The following is a 22,543-nucleotide window of genomic DNA, read 5'->3' as shown; positions in this document are numbered from 1 at the left end:
CCGATGTATACTGCATTGCAGTAGTCTAATTGTCAAAGTATCATCAATTGTACTATTATCCGGATTGATTGTCTAGGAAAGTAGTCACTGATCCTTCTCAGTTTCCATAGTGTTCTGAAGCATTTTGCTGATATTTGACTGTCTAGTGTTAGGTGTTTGTCAAGAATGATTCCCAGTGTTTTAACTGTGTTTCAATTTGGTATGTTTGGTAGTTTATTGTGAAATTTTGATGGGCTGTGAGATTATGCGGCCTTGAGAGTACCAGGAATTTGGTTTTGTCTCTGATTAATTTAAGTTTCAAAGTTTCTGCCCAGTTTTCCATAAGTTCCAGACCTGTTTTGACATTGTCCATTATTTCTGTGATGTTGTTGTTGAAAGGCATGTAAATGGTGACATCATTTGCGTAGATGAATGGGTTAAAACCCATGATCTCTAGTTTTTTTCTGAGTGGAGCCACCAATACATTGAACAGTGTTGGTGGTATTGGCGAACCATGTTAAGTTCACTTAACATGAGCATGAATGCTAACATGCTGAAGTCAAGTGAACTTTTACATTAATTAAAAATTTGAAAAAAGTACAAAATATATTTCAAAGTGGAATTCAAAAGTTTAAAATGGACCAATGAAGAAGCAGGTAAGCCATAAGCGAGTAGACTCTGCTGATACTGAAATGCCCTGAAGTCCAATAAATATCACCTTTACGCTGATGACTCCCAGATCTACCTCTCCACACCAGTAATCTCGGCAAAACTCCAGGCCAAGATATCTGCCTGCCTGTCTGACATTGCTGCCTGGATGTCTCACCGCCACCTGAAGCTCAATATGTCCAAAACTGAGCTCCTTATCTTCCCACCTAAACCAACGTCTCCCCTTCCACCACTCTCTATTTCTGTCGACAACATGCTCATTCTTCCTGTCTCATCTGCTCGTAACCTTGGGGTCATCTTCGACTCCTCCCTCTCCTTCTCTGCACATATTCAACAGATTGCTAAAACCTGTTGTTTCTTCCTCTATAATATCGCCAAAATTCACCTCTCCTTTCTGAGCACGCTACCAGAACCCTCATCCACACTCTCATCACCTCTTGCTTGGACTACTGCAACATGCTTCTCACAGGTCTTCCACTCAGCCATCTCTCTCCTCTTCAATCTGTTCAAAATTCTGCTGCACGATTAATATTTCGCCAAAGTCGCTATGCCCATATCAGCCCTCTTCTGAAGTCACTTCACTGGCTCCCTATCCATTTCCGTATACAGTTCAAGCTCCTCTTATTAACCTATAAGTGCATTCACTCTGCTGCCCCTCACTACCTCTCCACCCTCATCTCTCCCTACACTCCTTCCCAGGAACTCCGTTCACTAGGCAAATCTCTCCTAATTGCACCCTTCTCCTCCATCACTAACTCCAGACTCCATTCCTTTTATCTCGCCGCACCTTATGCCTGGAACAGACTTCCTGAGCCATTACGTCAAGCTCCATCCCTGGTCGCCTTCAAATCCGGGCTAAAGGCCTACCTGTTTGATGCTGCTTTTAAATCCTAACTTGTCACCTGCTCGTAACCTTTATCTTGTCTTCCTCTCTTCAATAGTCCCTTTTCCCTATGTGTCCTATCTGTCTGTCCTACCCTTATCCCCTATTTGTCCTGTCTGTCTGTCTGTCCTGATTTAGATTGTAAGCTCTTTTGAGCAGGGACTGTCTTTTCTTCATGTTCAATTGTGAAGCACTGCGTACGACTGGTAGCGCTATAGAAATAATTTGTAATACTAGTAGTAGTAAATTAAAAGAGGAATAAACATATAATACTATCTGCTTTACATAATTTTGTTTGTCATGATGTTGGGTCTTTTGTTAGAGATTAATAGTATAGTTATGGCAGACACACAGACATTAATTAATATGTATTATAATTACCATTTGGAATGGAACCTGTACTACCAGATACAGGTTTCCAATAATTAATTGAAATCATTGCAATCCTTAGTGTCACAAAGGACCTTAATCAAATTCAACTACACCCTCCAAAAGGTGGAAGGTCAGAAACTCCATTCCATTTGCTATAGTTTTCTTCTTAACTCTCTCTCTCTCCCTCCTCCTGTCTGCCTCACCCTCACCTGGTTTTCCATATGGCATTTAAGTAACAAATATGCTAGGCCACAGACTGCTCTTCTATAGCAAATGTTGTTTATGTCTAATTAATTATACACATTTTCTGTCTGCACAATGTTGATGACCTGCCACAGTACGGAATATATTTAATAGGCTCTGCCAATGATTTGAGTGGCATAAAAACACACGTCCATTTTCGGCAAAAATAAGAAAAGGCATTTTTTACAGATACACTGAAAAAATGATTCTGCACGCACCCAAAAACATGCATCTACACTATCGCAGGCCATTTTTCATCGTGCCTTTGTACAAGGGCCCCTTTATTAGCAGAAAAAAAATCATATACAGGAAATGCTCTTTCCTATTTTATGAAGAATATTACATATCATAACAAGAATTCATTGATTGCTTCATGCTTGTGGCTGCTCATGAAAACCAAAATGATTTGGCAATCTTATGTTGAGTACTGCAGTCTTGTATGTGATAAAACTACCAATGAACATACATTTGATTGTAACATTGATACACAGTACCTACAAGTGACTTTTTTTATGTATAGCTGGTGCAAGTATATCAAGGATTATATTTTGCTCTGATTTGCTATGAAATCGTTCTCTTTTAAAAAAAAAAAAATTTACTCTTGAGAACAGGAAGCAACAAAATAATTAAAAAATGATTTTAAAAATAAATAATTTGTAGTCCTCCTTCAGGACCCCTTTATTTAACAGGGCAGTTCTGACAGTGTATAATCAATATGTTAAGTTCATTCTGGGAGGAACAATGATAGCCTTGTGCTTTCCAATTGATTAATAGCTAATGGGTTCATTTTGAAAAAGGTTGAGAATCAAATTTTGGGAATCAGATGCCTAAGTCAGTCCTTTTGAGGAATGAGATGGCACAGGGACTAAATTTAGAAAGCCATAAGTAGGGGGGACTGAGGTGAGGCTACTACAGAAAACTAAAAAATTAAACTTTCAGAACCCAATGTCTCCAAATCATCCCCAGGAAATGACTCTTATTTACTTGGATTTTTAGTAGTGGCGTAAGGTGAGTTACATTCAAGTACAAAAGGTATTTCCCTGGAGGGTTTAAAATCTAGTTTTTGTATTGCAGGCAATCACAAGGAGCAGCAGTGGAATTTGAATTAGAGCACTGGGCTGATAACCAGCAAAATCCAACCACTAGGCTACTCCTCCACCCTGTGGATCACTAGTATTTGAATCCCTTGTTTATCCTCCCACTTGTGATAGAATCAACATATTAGTGTCCTAAAAAAAACAACTCTGTCACATAACACATTTATCCCTATATCTTTGATCTGACATTATTCAAATACTGTAACTACTTGGGTTAAATGGTCAGTATTCTCAATTGAGAAGGGTAGATAGCGGGGTTCGAATATTAGGTATAATTAGGAAAGGAATGGAAAACACAAATGAGGATGTTGTAATGCCTTTGTATTGCTTCATAGTGTGACCGCACCTCAAATATTGTGTACAATTCTGGTCACCACATCTCAAAAAAGACATAGTAGAATTAGAACATTTACAGAGAAGGGCAACAAAATGATAACTGGGATAGCATGACTTCCCTACGAGGAAAGGCTAAAGCAGTTAGGGCTCTACAGATTGGAGAAAAGATGACTGAGGGGAGATGTGATAGAGGTGTATAAAATAATGAGTGGAGTGAACAGGTAGATGCATATCGCTTGTTTACTCTTTCCAAAAAAACTAGGACTAGGGGGCACACAATGAAGCTACAAAGTAGTAAATTTAATAAGAATTAGAGAAAATATTTTTTCACTCAATGTGTAATTAAACTCTGGAATTCATTGCCAGAGAATGTAGTAAAAGGAGCTAGCTTAGCGGGGTTTTAAAAAGGTTTGGATAGCTTCCTAAAAGAAAAGTCCATACACCATTATTAAAATGGACTTGGGGAAAATCCACTGAATAAAATGTATTGTACTGTTTTCAAATCTTGCCAGGTGCTTGTAACCTGGCTGGATTGGCCACTGTTGGAAACAGGATGCTGGGCTTGATGGACCTTCGGTCTGTCCCAGTATGACAATACTTACATACTTATAGAGCACTGGAATTTGAGGATGTGCCACATTCAAAAAATGAAATTCTTGTTGTGTTAAATATCCCATCGCATATCCTTCACTAGTAATGTGAAAAATCTTCCCTATTTTGGAGTAGGATCCTCAATTCAATATAATCAGTTTGTGTAAGAAGTTGTCAATGTACTTCTGCTATATATGTAGTTCTACCTTGAATGATCACAGCCCCACCTTTGTCAGCTCTCTGAATTACTATATCCGTATTCTTACTTTTCTCCAAGTTTTCTTTCTCACTACAAGTTAGATTACAAAAGCGCCTTTTTCTTAGCTAATTTCTCTACATGCTGAAATTCATGAAGAACGAGCAGCTTAAAGAAGGCTAGAACAGGTTTGAGGGACGCAACTGGATTTATTCTTGACAATAGAACAATCGGGTCTACTATCCTCAATGTCTGAAAAATAAATCTTCAGTTGCAAGAGTCTATTCTGAAAAGTGACAGATCTCTGTGTAGGAACAAATGACAGCCCCTTGGAAAGAACTAGATGTTTGTTAGCAGTCAATGTGTAACTAGAAAGATTCATCACTATTGATTTCTTTATTGTTGTCATGACTGAGTATCGGGATGATTCTGATGCATTTGTGGAGGCAAAGGATCTCGTATATAATCTTGCCGTTCCTGGAAACTCATTCCTTACGTTGTCCATTGTTGTTTGCCTCCCTTTGATCTCCCTCAACATTCTAGACCTCTGCCTAAAAAAGAAGAACCATTGGAACTGGAAGAACCACTGTCCAATGGACTCCTCATCTTCTTCAAAGAGAGGATGGATATTCTTACACTTCTTATCTAACCAAATATATACAGTTTTCATCTCATAATGTTTCTTATCACGTTGCAGTTTCTTTACTTTCAATTTCTGCAGATCTAATCGGAATTGATCAAGAGGAGTCTGCCTTTTTCCAATTTATTCATTACAGGTGGATAGGCTGTGATGATTTTGAATTTAAGAAACAAGTGCGAGATCTCTCAGCTAAGATGTTGCACCGAGGGTATCTCCAAATGTTCTGAAGAATGGTTGTCATTGGGCTAAGTATAACCATCATGATCTTTTGCTAGCCCTGAAACCACTTCAACTTACAGATGAAGATGTGTTGACATATGTGATGAGATATATTTCTTCTTCCTCTGTTGTTACCCAAGCAATCAAGAAGCACTGGGGTTTGAATGCACTATTCCTCTCTTTTCAAATTCTGAGTTAAGATTTGCATTTAGTCATGGCAGGAATTTGAAGGAAAGACTGCCCTGCAGTGCTACCAATTCACACATGTGTTGAGAAAGATCAGTCAAGTGAAGTGGGTCACTTTAAGTGCAGCAACTGTATGTTCTGTGAAATTATGATTGAGATATCTATCGTTACTGATCCAAGGAAATATGTTTTGAGGTAATTTTGTAGTTTGGGACATCAAAAGTAATTTCTGGGAAAAATAATTTTCTAGCCCCACAAGGGCCTCCCATATTGAGTCAAGAGTTATAATTGCAGGTTTTACAGGCAAAAATGACTTACTAGTCACTGTTAACTCAGATAAATTTCCCTCGGTTGGTTGCTCCCCTCCTGTTGCAGTTGAGTCTGCCAAATCGCTGGCTATCTCCATTATCTTCTCTCCGATAATGATATTCAGTGATTCTAGGCTGGCAACTGACCCCGCTACAGGAAGCACTCCTTGGTCTGAGACACTGGGGGTTTCCTGCCCTTGTTGCTGTCCCAATGTCTGCATAGTCGGAGGCCTCCATTCATTGGGGCTAAACGTGATCTCTGCCTGAAGCTGAGGGAGTGAGGAAAGTGGTCCATCAGACCCAAAGATCTCGCAGGTGTGGTGGGGATCACAAGCTGCTTGCCCCTCTGGTTCGGTATAAATTCAGGTAATATGTTTAAGGTTTGAGGTAAATAGAGAGGAGAGCCGCCTTACAGCATTCTCTTCAGGACGCCATCTTGTTTCCCCCCCAAAATGAACTGTTTTATTGTGCATCGATGTTAGAGTGAAGACGTTTGACACAATTGGGGTATTTAGATTTTGAGGCTTTCAAGTTTGAACTTTACAGTGAAAATTGGAAGGATTTTGCCAATGATGAAGAGTGGAACCGTTTGATCATTACAGCTTTTTAGGTCAGTGATGACCGGGAGCTCTTTGAGGCTTTCCCTTCCTTTTTAGTTATGTTTTTCTCTTTTGCTTTTTAGTGGAACTTTTTTTGTTCATTGTTTTTGTAAAATAAGGTTCCAGATCTAGCCCTAATAGCATGTTAATTCCAAGTATATACACATATTCCTGTTCTGAAAAAGCTGTAAATGTGTGCTTGTGTGGTATTTGTGAATGCATGCGTTTCATAAAATATGCATGCACAGCACAATTCTACCCTATTACCATCCAAACCACACCTCTGCTCTGCTATGCATAATGCACATATAAGCACATATGCAATCTTGTAAGTGCATATACTTGTACACACATATCTGGGTGCAGAATTTTGTAAAACTTATTTTCCATGCTTAAAACAGCTGCACAAATATGAGTGCAAAAAAAGATCATGGCATGCATTGGACATACATGTACGATTTTTTTTTTCAGAACCCTAAGAGACAGCACACAGAAAGCAGGATGTCTCCAATCTCTTACCATGCAACAAGAATTGAAGTGAAAAGACAAGCGATACATTCTTGCTGCATAAATTTGCTGCATGTTCATGCAGGAGTTACTTAAAGGAAGACTTCCATCATGCTATGCCTCTGTTCAGGCAGAAAATGATGATTGGCATTAAACATTCAATATTTACATAGTTCTTGTGATAACTAAGTGAGGATATCACTACTCAGACTTAGAGATAATCGTAGAGGATTTCTGAAAGGATGACAGCCACAGGGTGCTGATACATTGCATTTTGGATTTAATAATGTTCCCTTTCTGAGATGTTTGAATGGAGGGGTGAAGAGATACGAAACAAACATTTGAGGCCTCTTTTACCAAACCACTCTAGCGATTCCCGTGCAGCAATGCCCAAGAAGCCAAATCAAAATGAATGGGCTTTGTCGACATTGCCGCTCCAGGAATGCTAGCACGGTTTAGTAAAAGGGGCAGTTAAATAATTGATAGGTATTATTATACAAAAAAAAATCTTGTCCAGAGATAGAGAAGCAATATAACTAGAGGACATTAATGAAAGTTGCAGGGTGGAAGACTTAGAAGTAACATCAGGAAATACTTTTTCAGGGATAGGGTGGTGTATACCTGAAACACCCTGCCAGAGGATATGGTAGAGACAAAAACAATGTTGGAATTAAAAAATGTGTGGGATAATCACAGAGGATCCCTAAACAGAAGGAAAGAGCATGAAATCAAAACAAAACTTAAATGACCTAATGGCTGTTGATGTGTTTTGAAAGGCAAGAATGATGCTCAGATGGCAACTATAGTAGTTGGGGAAATATGGCCAGTTCTAGGCAGACCTCTATGGTTTGTGTCTAAAAAATGGCAAAGACAGATCAGGATCAAGTTTGGGTATTTCATTTGAAATTCATATCATATGCTGTTAGTGCATGTGCTGTGTCACTTTCACATTTCTGAGCTTGTTTATTTATCTTACTTTCCACTGACCAAGAAACTGAAAAGTTTAGCCAATCATCCAGTGTTTCACATAGAAATTTAGGAGAAATGTCACAAGAATAGGACTGCCTATGGAAAAAATACAATCTTGTGGTTTCTATTCTACCTGTAATTGTTACTGCAATTTCATTAGAGAAAAGAGAATCTATCTATATAAAATGCACCTCCAACCATGGGTGTGCTGGTAAATTTTTAACAACAGGCTCTCTCCCCGGTCCACCATGGCGCCCCCCCCCCTAAAAAAAATTGCAGAGCTGGCTATAGCCGGGGGGGGGGGGGGGGGGCAATGCATTACTCTCTCCAGGAAAAAAAAATTTAAATGATCCGAGGTTCCAATCTAATTCATGTTTAATATGGGATAAAATGCCATAAATAAGTAAATAAATATAAACTTTTAACGTTCAGCACCTGATTCTCAAAGTAGACATATTCCAAACACTATAATGAAAATAAAATTATTTTTTTATACCTTTGTTGTCTGGTGACTTTGTTTCTCTGATCATGCTGGCTCAGTATCTGATTCTGCTGCTCTCTATCTGTTCCCTTGACTCCGTTTCCAGGGCTTCCTTTCCATTTATTTCTTTTCTTTCCTCCTTTCTTCTTCATTTCTGGTCCTCCGCAAATTGACTGTACAGTGGATCCAGCTTCTGCCTATTTTATCCATCCATGTGCAGTTTCTCTCCTCACTTCCATTTCCCTCATCTAATCTCCTTCCTCTATCTTCCCTCCATGTCCAGCATTTCTTCTCTCTCCCTTCCCTCCCCTCCATCCATGTCCAGAATTTCTCTTGCCCTGCCCTCCATCCATGTCCTGAAACTCTCCTCTCTCCCCTGCCCCCCTCTATCCATCCATGCCCAGCAATTCTCTTCTCTCCCCTGCCCCCCTCTACCCATCCATGCCCAGCAATTCTCTTCTCTCCCCTGCCCCCCTCTACCCATCCATGTCCAGCAATTCTCTTCTCTCCCCTGCCCCCTCTACCCATCCATGCCCAGCAATTCTCTTCTCTCCCCTGCCCTCCATACCCAGCAATTCTTTTCTCTCCCCTGCCCCCTCTACCCATCCATGCCCAGCAATTCTCTTCTCTCCCCTGCCCCCTCTACCCATCCATGCCCAGCAATTCTCTTCTCTCCCCTGCCCCCCTCTACCCATCCATACCCAGTGATTCTCCTCCCTCCCCTGCCCTCCCCTCCTGCTCCCATCCATGTCCAATGGTTCTCCGTTGCCCCCATCCTCCCCCGCTGTCATCCATGTCCAGGGATTCTCCGTCACCCCCATCCTCCCCTCCCACTCCTATCCATCTTTTTCTATTACCTCCGTTGAAGCGCCGCGTTATTTAAAGCCCTGCTGCCCGTCTCTAGTCTTCCCTGTTTGCTTCTGATGAGTTTGTGCCTTCAGTCCCGCCTTCGCGGAAAAAGGAAATGATGTCAGAATGACATCAGAAGGCAGGACTAAGGGCACAAACTCATCAGAAGCAAACAGGGAAGGCTAGAGATGGGCAGCAGGGCTTTAAATAATGTGGCGCTTCAACGGAGGTAATAGAAAAAGATGGATGGGAGCGGGAGGGGCGGGTGGGGGCGAAGGACAATCGCTGGACATGTTTGGGAGCGGGAGGGGAGGTAAGCATAGCCTGTGATGGCGCCCTCCTGCCATGCTTACCTCATGTAATGGAGCCGGCTCGCCCCAAAGAACAACCGACTCGCAAGATCTGTCAAAATTTAACAAGTGGCTCTTGCTAGTCGGTGCAAACCGGCTCCAGCACACCACTGCCTCCAACGTTCTATTGAAGCCTCACCTCCAAGCCGGAAATGTCTCCCTTTGCGGTGGTGTAGATATCCAGTTTGCCCATGAGTGTCTGCCCTGCCCTTGCGTCAAACGTGATGACGTCGAGGACAGAGCACTGACACTCAACGAATCAAGGAAGCCCATTGGTTAATCTCTGTTTCCACTCCACAACGCAGCCGTCATTCCCATAGACTCAAAACCAAACAAAATCGCAGCTGCACCCAGTCCCCCCGCCCACAGTCCCCCCCTCACCCACCCTCCCGCAGCCACTCGCTCACCGTTCCGCCGCACACCCTCTCCTCTCCGACTCTGGCCATGCACCAGGACAATTACTACACAGGAGTGGAAGTGACCCATTCAACTACAATGTAAACAAGGAAGCCCATTGGTTAATCTCTGTTTCCACTCCCCAACACAGCCGTCATTCCCATACACTCAAAACCAAGCATACCTAGAAGCTGCTGATCCACATTGTCGTTTTTTTTTCTTCTGCCATCTGGAACACGTCTAAAGCTGTTTCTACTGGATAAACTGCACCTTAACAGGTAAAAGACAAAAGGTTTTTGTTTTCTTACTGCACACCTTTTAAATTTATTTGAAAGTTACTCATCTGAACATATGAATATCATGAAATCTAAATTAAATATCTCTAAAACAGCTTTAAAAATTATTCCACCTGGTTGAAACAGCAATTTTAAACTTTGTATTTTCAGATAATTTGTCAACAATACAAACTTTATCCAAGTAAGAGCCCGTGGCTGCTTCAGCCCCGCTGTTACCTGTCAATGTGTGTCACTGAAAGAGTATGAGGGAGCTCCAGCTGCCTGTGGGTCAGGACAGGACTTAGCTGCTGGACGCCAGAAGCAGTGTCTCAGGTTGACAGCAAATAGCAACCCCCACCACCACCACCAAGCAGGGAGGGGACAGGACCGTGGAACTGGGAGGGAGGGGGAGGGACCCTTGAACTGGTAGGGGGACCCTGGAACTGGGAGGGGGACTATGGAACTGGGAGGGAGGGAGGGAGGGTGACCCTGGAACTGGGAGGGTGGGGACCCTGAAACTCTGAGGGAGGGAGGGTGGGGAGGGACCCTGAAACTGGAAGGGACCCTGGAACTCGGAGGCAGGGGGGATGACCCTGGAACTCTGAGGGGGGGATGACCCTGGAACTCGGAGAGACGGAGGGAGGGATGGAGAGGGGACCCTGGAACTGGGATGAAGGACGGAGGGGCCCCTGGCACACACTCTGATTCTCACACACACACTTTCTCTCTCACGGACACACTCACACCCAATCTCACTCTCTCTCACACACACACACACACACACACACACACACACACACACACTCGCATATTCACTCTCTCACACAGTCAATCTCACAAACACTCTCTCAAACATACACACTCCGAGGAAAACCATGCTAGCGCCCGTTTCATTTCTGTCAGAAACAAGCCTTTTTCATTAGTGTTTTTATAAATTGTTCTGTCAAATATATTTTTTATTTTGTATATATAAACCAAAGCTTTACTTGAAAATGTTCTACCTTTTTCAATATTTTGCTGTTTACTTTGTAACATGTAATGATACAGAAGGTAAAAACTTATGTGTGTTGCTGTAATTTCATTTTAGTCTGAAACAGAGAAAGTAGCTACCAATTCAACTCACTAAAGAGCATGACATCACCCCTGGATTAATAGTGAGAATTACAAGTTCTTCCAAGTGCAAAACCTTCAAAATTAGAAGCATAATTGCATATCTGTTGAAAAATAAATGTATACATTAACATATATGGGTGTAGTTATCAACATGGATTATAATTAAAATGTGTTATTTTACTGTTAACCTCAGTTATTAGTAACTAAGGGGCCCTTTTACTAAAATCCATTAAGAAATGGGCTTAGCACATTTTAAGCTTTGCTTTAACAGTGTTAATCTAAGAAGCATACAATTTTTTAAAGTTAAGTAAAGCATATGTAAAGAGGTTTTGAGCACATTGCACAAGAAGTGTGGGCATAATCAGTAGCCATAGGACAATATACAATTTTTTAAAACTTTTTTTATTTTTAATGGCCAATTTTACAAATGAAAATTACTATATTGCAGCTACTAGAAATGTGTATTTTACATTTTGTATTGTGATTTGCTCTGATGTAACTTACTTATTAATGGCAGAATATCAAATGCAATCAAATCAAATTAGATTGTAAGCTTTGTCTAGTAAAGGTAAACTCTTGTGTGTAATTATGAAGTGATGTATAAGTCAAGTAGCACTATAGAAATGATAAGTAATATTAATATAATCAGTAGAGAAGCTGGCTGGTGCTACAGTACTGTATACATTAGCATACATTTGCTTTATTAGTGTACATTAAAAAATACTTAATGAGCTTGAAATCAATTTAGCATGTATTAACCTATGACTTAACATGTATTGTGGCTCATTTTCAAAGCATTCAAATTTACAAAGTTCCATAGGTTACTATGGAGCTCATTTTCAAAAGAGAAAAACATCCAAAAAGTGTCGTAAAGCACCATTTAGATGGATTTCTTCTCAAAACGCCCAAATTGATATTTTCAAAACTTAGGGGTCCTTACTAAGGTGTGCTGAAAAATGGCTTGCGGTAGTGTAGGTGTGGGTTTTGGGCATGCGCCAATCTATTTTTCAAAGCGCCTGTAAAAAAAGGCCTTTTTAAAATTTTTGCCGAAAATGGACATGCAGCGAAATCAAAATTGCCACATATCCATTTTGGGTCTGCGACCTTACCACCAGGCATTGACCTAGCTATAAAGTCTCACACATTAACCAGGCGGTAATGACCTATATGTGCCAAATGCCACTTGGTGCGCATCCGATATATGCGTCCGAATAATTTTCAGCCATCCATATTGGAAATGCTGCAAAAATGAAATTACCGCAAGAGCCATGTGGGGACCGTGTGGTACTCCATTTTGGCATGTGTTGGATGCACGTAGACGCTTACATGGCTTAGTAAGAGGGCCGCTTATTTTGCAGATGTTTATCTATGCATTTCATCTGCAATGCATCTAAATCACAAGGTGACATGTTGGGGCATTTCAAAGGTGGGATTAGGGTGGTCTTAGGGCGTGCCGAACACTTGGAAATTTTACAACCATAATAGAACAAAATGAAAATATCTGGGGCAAAAACTCCAAAGTTTTGGTCTAGACCTGTTTTTATAATGGATAAGGCACAAAATGGTCCCCTAAAGGACCAGATGACCACTAGTTGGAATCAGGGATAACCCCCTTACTCCCCAAGTGGTCACTGACCCCCCCCTCTCACCCCCCCCCAATAAAAAATGTGAATAAAAATAGTATTCACTAGCCTCTATGACAGTCTCAGATGATATAGCCAGGTCCATTAGAGCAGCAGGCAGGTTCCTGGAGTTATGTAGTGGTGGGTGCAATGGTAGGCCCAGGCCCATACCTCCCACTACCTGTTATACTTTTGGTGGAAACTGTGAGCCCTCCAATACTGATCAGAATTCCACTGTACTCACACATGGGTGCCCCTTCACCCTTAAGAGCAATTGTAGTCATGCACAGTATGGGGGGGGGGGGGGTGGATGGTTCAGCAGGCAAGATAAAGGAGTAATGGTGAGATGTGTACCTGGGAGCAATTTATACGATGTCCACAGTAGTGCCCATGAGGATGCCCTATTGCTCTCCTGGGTTGTCTTGGGGGGCCAGTCTGCTAAAAGTGCTGGCTCCTCCTACACCCCAATGGCTTGATTTTCTACGTTTTTCACTTGTACATTTTTTTTGTTTTTCAAAAATGGCCTGAAAAAAGAAATGCACAGAGCACAAAACCTTGTTAGAAACAGTATTTTTAAAATGTTAGACATTGTGCAATTTCAAAAATGGCCATATTTCTTATTCAGATTTTGTACTTTTGCTGCTGGATTCTATATATCTCACCTAGCATTCTGTGTCTAAATCTAAGCATTTTTCATAACACTGAATGTAACTTAATTGTCTTATCAAGCCAATCAGTGTTGTTAACAGCACTTACCAAGCAATAATGAGAACTAATGGTGATAATTATAACTTACTCGCACAACTCGGTAAGTGTATGCTGTAGCGCACTGTGCCTAAATTGTAATGCATGCAGTCAAAAAGGGGCATGGTTATGGGTGGGGAAATGGGCATTTCATGGGTCTTCCCAAATTTATGTGCATTGTTATGGAGTATGGCCCAGTCCGCGTAAGTCTATGTGCAGGGATTTACATCATGTTTTTCTTGGTATAAATGGATGTGTGTAATTTTAGGCACTGGGATATCAACTAAGCGTATTCTATATACTGTGCCTAAATCTTATAGAATGCGCAGATTTTCCAGGCGCCATATGTAGAATCTCCCCCTTAGCGCAAAATATCCAAAGTCTGACTTAGACATCATATTGAAAATGCCCCTCCATGTAACTTTAAGTCTAAGTTCTTTGAAAATATGCCTCATTAAGTCAGTATGTATTAGAAAGTTATAATACATTCTCATCAACTGAACAGTGAGATCAAGTATTGAAAAACACCACAACTAGCAATTTTTTATATTTATGTTTATATGTGTGTGGTTCATAGGCGCCGACTCCGTAGGTGCTGTGGGTGCTCGAGCACCTCCAATATTCTCACCCGCTGACGTCACCCAATGGAAGTTCCGCTTCCAACCCAAGCCCGAACTGCCCGCCCTCTTCTCCCACAACAGTCCTCCGTCCTCACCTTCCTGCCGCCCAGATTTTAAAATGCATTTTACCTCAGGTCACGGGCGGCGGCAGTGAAAGGTGAGCAGGCTCATCTTCAGCCTTCCCTTCTCTCTCAGCTCTGCTCCCGCTCTCACTGAAACAGGAAATGAGGGCGGAACCAGAGCTGAGAGAGAAGGGAAGGCTGAAGACGAGCATGCTCACCTTTCACTGCTCCTGGGACCTGAGGTGCCCGGTTGGTGTCCTGGCATGTCAGGGGGACCAGTGCACTAGAAATGCTGGCTCCTCCCATGACCAAATGGCTTGCATTTCACCGGATTTGAGATGGCCGGGCCCGGTTTCCATTATGACTGGAAAACGAAGCCGGCCATCTCATGTAAACCCAGCGATCCTCCTCTAAACCTGTCGATCGATTTAGCCGACCCCAACCGTATTTTCAAAATACGGTTTGCTTCGCCCCTTTGCGGAGCCGGCCCCGAAGATGGCCAGACATCGATTTCACCGGCGCCATTCAATTATGCCCCTCTTGTTCAACTACTCAAGAACTAAACTGTGAAAAGGAATGTTTTGTGGCTATGCAATGTGCCACAAGTGGAACTCCTGTGAAATACATGATTTATGTCTAAGCAAACGTGTTTGTAGCCTCCTTGATGTTTTTACCTACACCTGGGAAGATTTCCAATTCATTCTAGATTTCAATTTATATGCCTGTCCATCAATGGGGTTAATAAATGTAGTACCTTCTTTGATGATGCAACAAATACTTCAACCTTCACTTTTATAATGTCCATTATCAACTCTAGAAAGCTTCCTGTCTCACCGATACTCTCAACAATAGCAAAAAAGATCCAAAGACATAATTCAGAATGGCACTGTTATGAAACAGCATAAATAAGAGATCAGGGGCACTGTTTATTAAGGCGCATTAATATTTTTAACACGCCTACAATTAGTGTGTGCGCTAACCATGTAGGCACCTATAGGGATATTGTATGCATGTACACAGTTAACGCACTTACACAGTTAAAAAGCATTAAACATGCTAACATGCCTAGAATGCAAGTTAGTAAACAGGGCCCCAGGTCATATAAAAACATCAGATAAAAATGAGCAAATAGAAATGTACCTTTATATTTTACAGAAAGCAATATAAAGATCAAAAGAACCCTATATTCAATAAGGAACTACTTCAATACTGCATTGATGGAGTCTTTTACAAAGGTGCATAGCGTTTTTAGCACGTGCAGATCACCAGAGACGCCCATCTCTATCATTTAGAGCATGCTTATTTTTAGCGGGCACTAGACACTAGCACGCCTTTGTAAAAGGACCCCTGAATCCCTCAAAGCAGCCCTACTATAAGACATCACAAAGTCAGATCATATAAAATCGCCAAGGGGAATGAAACATTTTTACTAAATAATGCATTACTTCATATCCTGCCTACAAAATAAGCTGAAGCACATTGTGGATCTGCTAAACATATAAATAAATGGCAGTGAACAAATGTTAAATGACACTCTTCTAAAAATCAAAAACTCTCTTAAAGTGCCAAAGCACCGATATCCAGTGTGCCTGTTCTAACATGGAGTCTACATACTAAGGTGAAACAAAAACTCATAGATTCCAGGAAACTACAACTAAAAATGTAAAGGCAGCATGTATTATAATGCCAGGACACCGGATGCAATAACTTAAAAATTCCCATTAGTGTAAGCACAAATGCTGTCATAACATGTGATAAAATATAAATAATGTGACGTATAAAAATATAGCACAAGGTAGGATATCTTTAAGTCCTCATTAATATAAGCACAATTACTACCAATCGCATGGTGTTCTATACAAATCATATCAAGCAGATCAGTTAAACCAAATAAAATCTAAAACTCACTGTAATAGTCAGGGGCTTAGCCAGACATTCAACTTTGAGTGGGCCTGGACCCAAGATGGGTGGGCAGAAGAACCCCTCCCTGTCCCACAGGTGATTTGGTCTCTCCTTGTCTCACCTGCATGCCCTCTGCTATTTACAAGGTATGCAGGAGGGACAGTTGTTGGGAGTTTTCAGCTGGTGGGGCTTGGGAATCCCTGCCAGTCACACCATAGGTGTTATGCTACTGGGTGGGCCTGGGCCCACCCATGTCCACCCTTGGCTACGCCACTAGTAATACTTAGTAGCACAATGAATCAAACACGTCCATACGCAGTAATGGCTTCCAACAAACTGCCAAGGAAAATTGGACATGCACAAGACAGTACATAAAACCAATTGAGTGAGGCAGGATATCATGTCATGGGACACTTGTCAAGCTAAAAACTAAACAAATAAATGAAGTGCAATGGTGCGCACAAACCAGACTTCTATCAAACTAACCCCCCGTTTACTAAGCTGTGTGGTTTAGTAAACAGGGGGTAAATGAGTAAACAAAGTGCTAGTAAACCAAGGTTTAAATTAACAAGAAAAATGGACCTTGAAAATTATATGGTGAATTCATGAAAAAGGAGCTTTGCAAAAATGTGTATAAAAATGGCTTACATGCAGATTTTAGTACCTTGTACAAGATTAGCATGTAAACTAATACTGTTTTAAATATGTCAACATAATAAATATCCAAAGCAGTTGATAAAGCATTGTCTGCAATGTTTATACACCAAATATATTGCACATTGGAGGCAGACATAAAAAAATCCTTGAATCTAAAATAGAAAACATTACAAACACGTGTAGAGCATTACCACAAAACTACAAATCAAGAAAATGATTCGTTAGCATTCTTAAAACATATATTTATTTATTTAGATTTGCTCACACCTTTCACACCTATCAATAAAACAAATCATATTATAAATAATTAAAAAACCAAAAGTATCATATATTGTTATCATTTGATAAGAACAATACACTGAAGCACAGGGTATCCTTCCCTTCTATTCTATAGGAATGCTGTCACATCTAGTTCTGCATTCAGCCCTGTGGGAGAGATAGTATTCAATTCAAAGATGAATCTTTCTTCATATCTTAATAAGATATTATCCATGTCTCCCCCATGCATGATAATTGCACTGATTTCAATAAAAGAAATTTGAGATCAGAAAAACCATGGGAAAAATCAATGCAGTGTTGTACATGGGGAGCTGCTGTGTTACCTCTTCTAATATTGCTTCTGTGTTCTATCATTCTGGTTCTATTCACATGGGCAAAGAATGATATAAACTACTCTTGCAATCAGAAGAATGTCTTAAAGGATTATTCTGTGTGCATAGATCGATAAAAGTAGTAACAGACATTGATGATGAACAAACATCTGCAGGGGTGGTGACCCATTATGGGGACTGATGCCAAATCTTCAAAAGGAAGGGCAGATGGTGCTACAATTTCTTTGATATTTTTGGTGCGGGTATATGCAATATTTAACTTATTATCCTGAAAACAACGATGCCCTTCAAGGATATGCCAATGTCTTCTCGGAACCTCTGAATATCTCCTGAAAGTCTGGAAAATCTTAAACTGCACATAATATCTGTGGACAGTCCCTACATATTGCTATATGCCTTTGGTATTGCAATAAGATGGATATCCCCTGTCTCTGAATCTTTTAACCATAGGTACAACTTGTCAATTGAATTCTGTATGATCACTGCAAACAGAGGAACTTGAGTATGGCAAATTCTGCTTTTCTATTATGAAAACTTTCAAAGTGAAGAAAACTATTCCTATCTGTGGGTTTTCTCTAAACCATAGTAATAAAACCGTAAGTGCTCTTCTTTATCAGAATATCAAGGAAAGTGATCTTGGAGTTGTCATATTGCATGGAAAATCATAGATTTTCATTGAATGAATTCAGCCAGCTATGAAATTTTTTCAGCCTATCTATATTGCCTTTCCACAACACCAGGACATCATTGATATATCTCCTCCAGAATCTCAGCTCTTCTTGAAATGCATGTGTTTCCAAAAATAAAAATTCAAAAAATACAACATATACAATGGCGATGTCAGGGTCCATGGTAGCCCCCATTGTTGTCCTCTTTGTTTATAAAATTTACCTAGAAAGCAGAAATCATTTTCCTTAGGAGCTATAGAGGCCAACTGCACAACAAATGCTGTAGATACCCTAATGTTATCAGATCTATCATTTAGAACATCAATTATGGTCCTTAAAGCCTGTTCTTGAGGAATATTGGTGTACAATACTTCCAGGTCAAATGTGACAAATACTATGTCTGTGAGATCACTATCAAACTCATCTAGCAAGTTGATCACATGAGAGGAGTCATTCATATTAGACTTCACCAGAGGGATAAAGGGCCTCAAAAAGGCATCAACAAAAACAGAAAGAAGTTCTAAAATAGAACCAATAGCAGAAACAGTGGGTCTTCCAGGGGGGATTAATGAGGGATTTGCGTATCTTAGGTGACATGTATATTGTTGGTGTAACAGGATGGTCTGTGATCAAATAATCTCTAGGTGTCAGAAAAACAGATTCAAAACCAAAATTGATCCAAAAGTAGATTTCTTTTCTCAGTTCTTCAGTTGGATCAATATCAAGTATACAATAGAAATTGGTGTCTGATAATTGCTGTTCTACTCCTTGTATATAATTAACAGTATTCTGGATCACAATCCCCCTCCCTTGTCTGTCGGTTTTATTACAATGTCTTTGTTTTCTTTTAGACTTTTGAGGGTCCGATTCTCTTCCTTGGAGAGCTTGAAAAAAATCCTATTCTTCTTATCCTCTAATGTAACTTTACACATTGATGAAATGTAGAAATTAAAGGATCTGTCAGACTAGGTAGAACCCATTTAGATTTTCATCTGACAAAAGTTGTGTCAGTGTTAGATGAGCAATCCTAAATTTCCTTTCAAATTTAAACAAATCAATCCTAGTTTGTAATGGATTATATTGATTAGTAGGTACAAACTTCAGACCTTTCTGATGCTTATACTGTATTATATTATTTTTTGATAGACCCCTGAGGCAGGCACAGTGTGCGCTGAAACGTGGCCTGGGTCAAGTCAATTATATTAAAGGATTTTCCATTGCTCTACTCGAAGGCTCTTTTGTGATTTTTTTGTTTTAGCTAATGTGATGTTAGCCCCATGCTGGCTCTGTTTTTCAGATGTTCCCACTTTATTTGAAAACTTAAGATGAGCTTCTACTCCACAGGGACCTCCAGAGGTTTCTTTGGAAGGATCAGCATGCCAGTCTACCCATTTCAGTGCTTAAAAAATTAAGGGAGCATGGAGATTTGGGTCTGTTAAATGTGTGATACCTGACTGTGGCATGCACAATTTGATGAGACATATCAGTGATTGGTTTCAGAGGTTAAGATTGTTCAGTCACCCCATTTAAAATAACATTTTCTTCAAATGAGCATTTCAGCTGTCTGCTACATACTATGCTCAGAAGAACACTTGGAGCACTGTGGAAGAACTTATTTATTCTGCAAGGGTCACTTGGAAATGGCTGTGTAAATGTCACCATTTTTCTGTGGCGGTGACACCCATTCTTTCCATTCATCAGAACCCTGGTACAGATTCTCCAATTTCTGCCAACTGGCGATCTATAGGAATTTATTATTTAATATCAACTTCTGACCCTAAAGCCTTTTTTTGGAATTATAAGCTCTGTACTCCATGCTGTCAACAGATCACTTTGCCTATCTTCAGTTGAAACATTACATCTGTAGCTTGGACTGGGTTCACCTTTGTGAGGCTCTATATATCCCCATATAGAGCTTTTTAAAGCATATTTTGGTCTGTCAGGGGCTTGCTCTACATGCCAGTTTGCTTCAGCCACTCTAAGTCATATGTGTTGGGACTGCCCTAGAATTCAGTTTTCTTGGTCTTACATGCTTCACAGTGTATCAACCTCCCAGTTTGTTCTCGCTCTTATAATTTTATGGAGTTCCTTTTCCTTACTTTTTTTCTGAATTTTTATAATGTAAATTGCCTTGACTTACATGTTAAAAAAGGTGATCCATCAAATTTGCTATTTGATGTTTTCAGCCTATCCGAGCTCACTTTTCCAGAGATGAGAGGCTTCCTTCAATAGACAATTTTAATGGGGGAAAAAAATCTATATTGTTGTGCTGAAGGGAGCCATTAGCTCCAACATTAGCATTATGGCATATGCAGATGATCTCTCTACTGGCTTTGGAGCATTTGGACATAAAAGATATCTCTTCAGCAAAGGGAGAAAAGTTTCAGTGCATCTGGGAGAGATTTTGGGCAACCTTGCAACCAGCAGCTCACAGCAGAATCCTTGGTCAATAAGAGATTTTATTGCCTTTTGCTAGTTTTGCATACTACCTCAAGCGGAGTTGGGTGTTGAGAGGGAAGGGGGGATAGGCATTGATGTTTAATATTTTTAAATGATTCTATACCTTTGTGTGTCGTTGTTAGGTTTGCAGCGGTTTGGAGATTTTGGGGGGTCATTTACAAAGCGTCAGTAAGCCCAACGCGGGCTTACCGATTGCTAAATCAGGACTACTGCTGTCCCAACATAGCCATCAGCAGTAGTTCTGCCCTGAGTACGTGCCATTTCTGGGGGAAAACGAAAACCCCTGGAAATGGATTGTATGGTAGTAACCCAGTGGTTATTGGGCATTGCCACATGCTGCCCAGTTACCGCTGGGTTACCACAGGAGCTATCACCACCTTATTAGTGATAAGACCTCCTGCCGCAACCGTATGGCCATGTTTGCCTGGGGTTTTTTACCTGCTGCGATAAAAAGGTTCCTGGCGTACTGAAAAAATGGCCCCCACCGCTAATGCAGGGCCCTTTTTCCCCGCAGCTTGGTAAAAGGACCCATTTGTGTTTTGCTGGAAGTGTATTTGTTTATACCATCTGGTTGAATAAAGATGATTTATACATAAAGTTATTCTGGGGCAAAATTCAGCTGCTAAATAGATAACACATTCATTTACTGGCAGTGCATAAATATGAGGTGTAACTGTATATATTGATACGCTGTGTTTTTGACTTACTGAAAATTCATCTAATTTTAAACAGATAACTTATCTATTTAGGCATATGTAGTTGCAGTGAGACTGAAAAATGACCTCAATAAAAATGCAATAATACAATATGACATAATTCCCCTAATTCTATATAAGATGCTCAAAATTACAATGCAAATTTAGGTGTATGCCTAATATGCATGTGCAATTTAATTCCATAGTGAGCCAATTAGCACTGATAATTGGGCTCTGCTAATTGTCAACAATTTGAATTTGCATGCACATCTTTATAGTCACAATTCTATAAAGATGTACGCATAAATTTTTATGTCAGATCTGAAAAGGTAGTGTAGCCATGGGAGGGACATGGACAGACCAGGGATGTTCCTTGAATTTGATGCAGTGTTACAGAATAAGGCAGATCTGCACCTAATTTAGGTGTAAAGGTTTCAGGTGGTGTAAATCCTTGTATCCAAAATCAGGCGCGAATCCCAGCACCAAATGCTATTCTATAAACGGCACCCGACTCAGAGCACCGTTTGCAGAATCTAACCCTATATCTAAAATAATAAATACTGTGTCTTATCCCCTTTCTTACTCTTATTAGACCCGACACGGGCCATGTTTTGGTGTCAACAACGCCTGCCTCAGGGGTCCAAATTTCCCGTATAAAATTACACAAGCAGGGAGTTCATTAAAAAAAAACACACAAGTCCTCTTGACGAGTATGTAACTTCCCAAATTTCTGATAGTGAAAGCTCCTGTCTAACGCCTGTAGTCTCAGTCTTGAAGGCCCAGCTGGGCTTTTCTCTTTTTGTTTGCTATTTGTGTTCTTCCCTCTCTGGTTACTGTATTACTTTTATTAGAGGTCATACCACACAGCTTAGGGGGAAAATTCACTCCCACGTAAACTACATTACATTGCATATAAAATATAGAACATAATATCAAAACAAAATGTGTAGTGCAGCATTAGATAACAAATCAATTATGTATTGGGAGCGGATGTAAGACTTGAGGTCACTGGAGGGTAACAAAAGATCTGTGTGGCTTGCATCACTAATCATCTGATTAGCTTATTGTTTGCATCCATATCAGCTGTACTTTCTGTTCCTTCACTTTTCCCATTATGATGCTAAAACTGTCTATTATAATTTGAACACTGCAGAAAACTGTCAACTTATTATGAAAGTCGCCCTTTCAGACATCATCCCGATTGTAATTAAGTATGCTAGAAGTTTAACAATGTATTTGTGAAC

General features: G+C 40.3%; 1 protein-coding gene across 2 annotated transcripts in view; it reads left to right on the top strand.

The window, feature by feature from the left end:
• Positions 1-22,543, top strand: part of KHDRBS2 (KH RNA binding domain containing, signal transduction associated 2) — an 852,627-nt gene that overhangs the window by 726,512 nt on the left and 103,572 nt on the right. Inside the window, exon 7 of one of the 2 annotated variants that reach the window (XM_030198995.1) lies at positions 5,109-5,142. The exons of the other annotated variant lie outside the window; for it this stretch is intronic. Coding sequence (XP_030054855.1) covers positions 5,109-5,142 — 34 coding nt within the window. The remainder of the gene's footprint in view (positions 1-5,108; positions 5,143-22,543) is intronic. 2 annotated transcript variants of the gene reach the window in all.

The sequence above is a fragment of the Microcaecilia unicolor genome, chromosome 3 (genome assembly GCF_901765095.1).
Source record: "Microcaecilia unicolor chromosome 3, aMicUni1.1, whole genome shotgun sequence".
NCBI classification, from domain to species: Eukaryota; Metazoa; Chordata; class Amphibia; order Gymnophiona; family Siphonopidae; genus Microcaecilia; species Microcaecilia unicolor.
The sequence above is the reverse complement of the archived record's forward strand: the minus strand, read 5'-3'. Positions and strand labels throughout refer to the sequence as shown.